Source organism: Kryptolebias marmoratus, linkage group LG19 (assembly GCF_001649575.2).
Source record: "Kryptolebias marmoratus isolate JLee-2015 linkage group LG19, ASM164957v2, whole genome shotgun sequence".
Classification (NCBI taxonomy): domain Eukaryota; kingdom Metazoa; phylum Chordata; class Actinopteri; order Cyprinodontiformes; family Rivulidae; genus Kryptolebias; species Kryptolebias marmoratus.
Genome location: NC_051448.1, coordinates 149366 through 151042, shown reverse-complemented (window position 1 = coordinate 151042; position 1677 = coordinate 149366). Strand labels below are relative to the sequence as shown.

At 47.3% G+C, this 1677-nt stretch overlaps 1 protein-coding gene across 5 annotated transcripts in view; it reads left to right on the top strand.

Annotated features, from left to right (window-relative positions):
- The window catches only part of si:ch211-195d17.2 (uncharacterized protein LOC560495 homolog), a 16144-nt gene that overhangs the window by 1653 nt on the left and 12814 nt on the right, over window positions 1–1677 (top strand). For 4 of the 5 annotated variants that reach the window (XM_025011143.2, XM_037981481.1, XM_017438271.3 and 1 more), the window contains exons 2-4: window positions 654–962; window positions 1178–1218; window positions 1320–1369. In XM_025011143.2, coding sequence (XP_024866911.1) covers window positions 654–962; window positions 1178–1218; window positions 1320–1369 — 400 coding nt within the window. The remainder of the gene's footprint in view (window positions 1–653; window positions 963–1177; window positions 1219–1319; window positions 1370–1677) is intronic. The other variant, XM_037981479.1, reaches the window with a different exon arrangement.

The following is a 1677-nucleotide window of genomic DNA, read 5'->3' as shown; positions in this document are numbered from 1 at the left end:
GGTCCGGTTTGGGTTGTGAGGAGGCTCTGGTTCTGGTCCGGTTTGGGTTGTGAGGAGGCTCTGGTTCTGGTCCGGTTTGGGTTGTGAGGAGGCTCTGGTTCTGGTCCGGTTTGGGTTGTGATGAGGCTCTGGTTCTGGATTGTTGTTGAACAGTTTCTGATCAGGTCCTTTGACCCAAACCATGACAGAACCTCCACCGTGTCTGACTGAGAGAAACAAACAAACTGAGATCAGCTGATTTTAAAGAGCAGATATATCAGGTGATGATTGATCAGGTGATGATTGATCTGGTGATTGATTGATCAGGTGATGATTGACCAGGTTATTGATCAGGTGATGATTGACCAGGTTATTGATCAGGTGATGATTGATCTGGTGATTGATTGATCAGGTGATGATTGATCAGGTTATTGATTGATCAGGTTATCGATCAGGTGGTGATTGATCTGGTGATTGATTGATCAGGTTATTGATCAGGTGATGGATTGATCAGGTGATTGATCAGGTGATTGATCAGGTGATGATTGATCAGGTTATTGATCAGGTGATTGATGTTATGATTGATCAGGTGATGATTGATCAGGTGATTGATTGATCAGGTGATTGATCGGGTGATGGATTGATCTGGTTAATAATCAGGTGATCTTCCTCAGGTGTGGCTGGCGGCGCTCAGAGAAACAGACACACCGCTCTCCGCCGAGCATCACAGAATCTGCGAGGACCACTTCCTGCCGGAGGACGTGTCCAGCGACGGCGTGAGCGGCGAGGCCATTCCCATCATGCCCCCCTGCCTGGACGGGCCCCTGGGCATGATCGGCCCCTGGGGGGCCCAGTCCGAGGACGAGGAGGATCAGTGGGCGGCCGGAGGGGTTGATGACTTCGAGGATGAAGGTGGAGCTGGAGTTCCTTTTAATACGAAGTTCACCATACCAGAACTTCCTCCGCTGGATCCACCAAAACAGGTCAGAACCTGAGAACTCTGGGAGGTTCTTCACAGAACTTCTTCATACCACCTGAACTTCTCCACATTTCCCCACAACACTGTTTAACAAAAAGTTAGCTGTTATTTTTGAACAAGACTGCGGTTATTAGTGGAACAAACCTGATGTTCCACCGAGCAGAGCTCCAGAAAATCTCTAATGTCGTGACCTGCTCTGTTCTCAATTCTGATCTTCAGGATTCAGGTGTGGTCAGGTCTTCAGGACATCAGGTCATCAGGTAACAATCATTTTCATTTTGTTGTCAGTGACCAGGTTCTTCTCCTAAAGTCAGACATTCTGATATTATTATAATGAATAAAATGTCTGATCTTTTTTCAGCAGCAAACAGTTTGAAAACACGATTCCAGTCAAGTTTTCCTCCAGAGAAGGTTTGTTTGGTTCCACTTTGACTCGTTCTGTTTTCTGAAATTCATTTATTTCTTCTATCAGGAAATCTGTTCTGTCAGTTTGAGGTCTTCTGTAGACAGAACGTGTGTCAGGTGTGTCGGATGTTTCAGGTGTTTCATGTGTGTCGGGTGTGTCGGATGTTTCAGGTGTTTCGGGTGTGTCGGATGTTTCGGGTGTGTCGGATGTTTCAGGTGTGTCGGATGTTTCGGGTGTGTCGGGTGTTTCGGGTGTGTCGGATGTTTCGGGTGTGTCGGATGTTTCGGGTGTGTCGGATGTTTCGGGTGTGTCG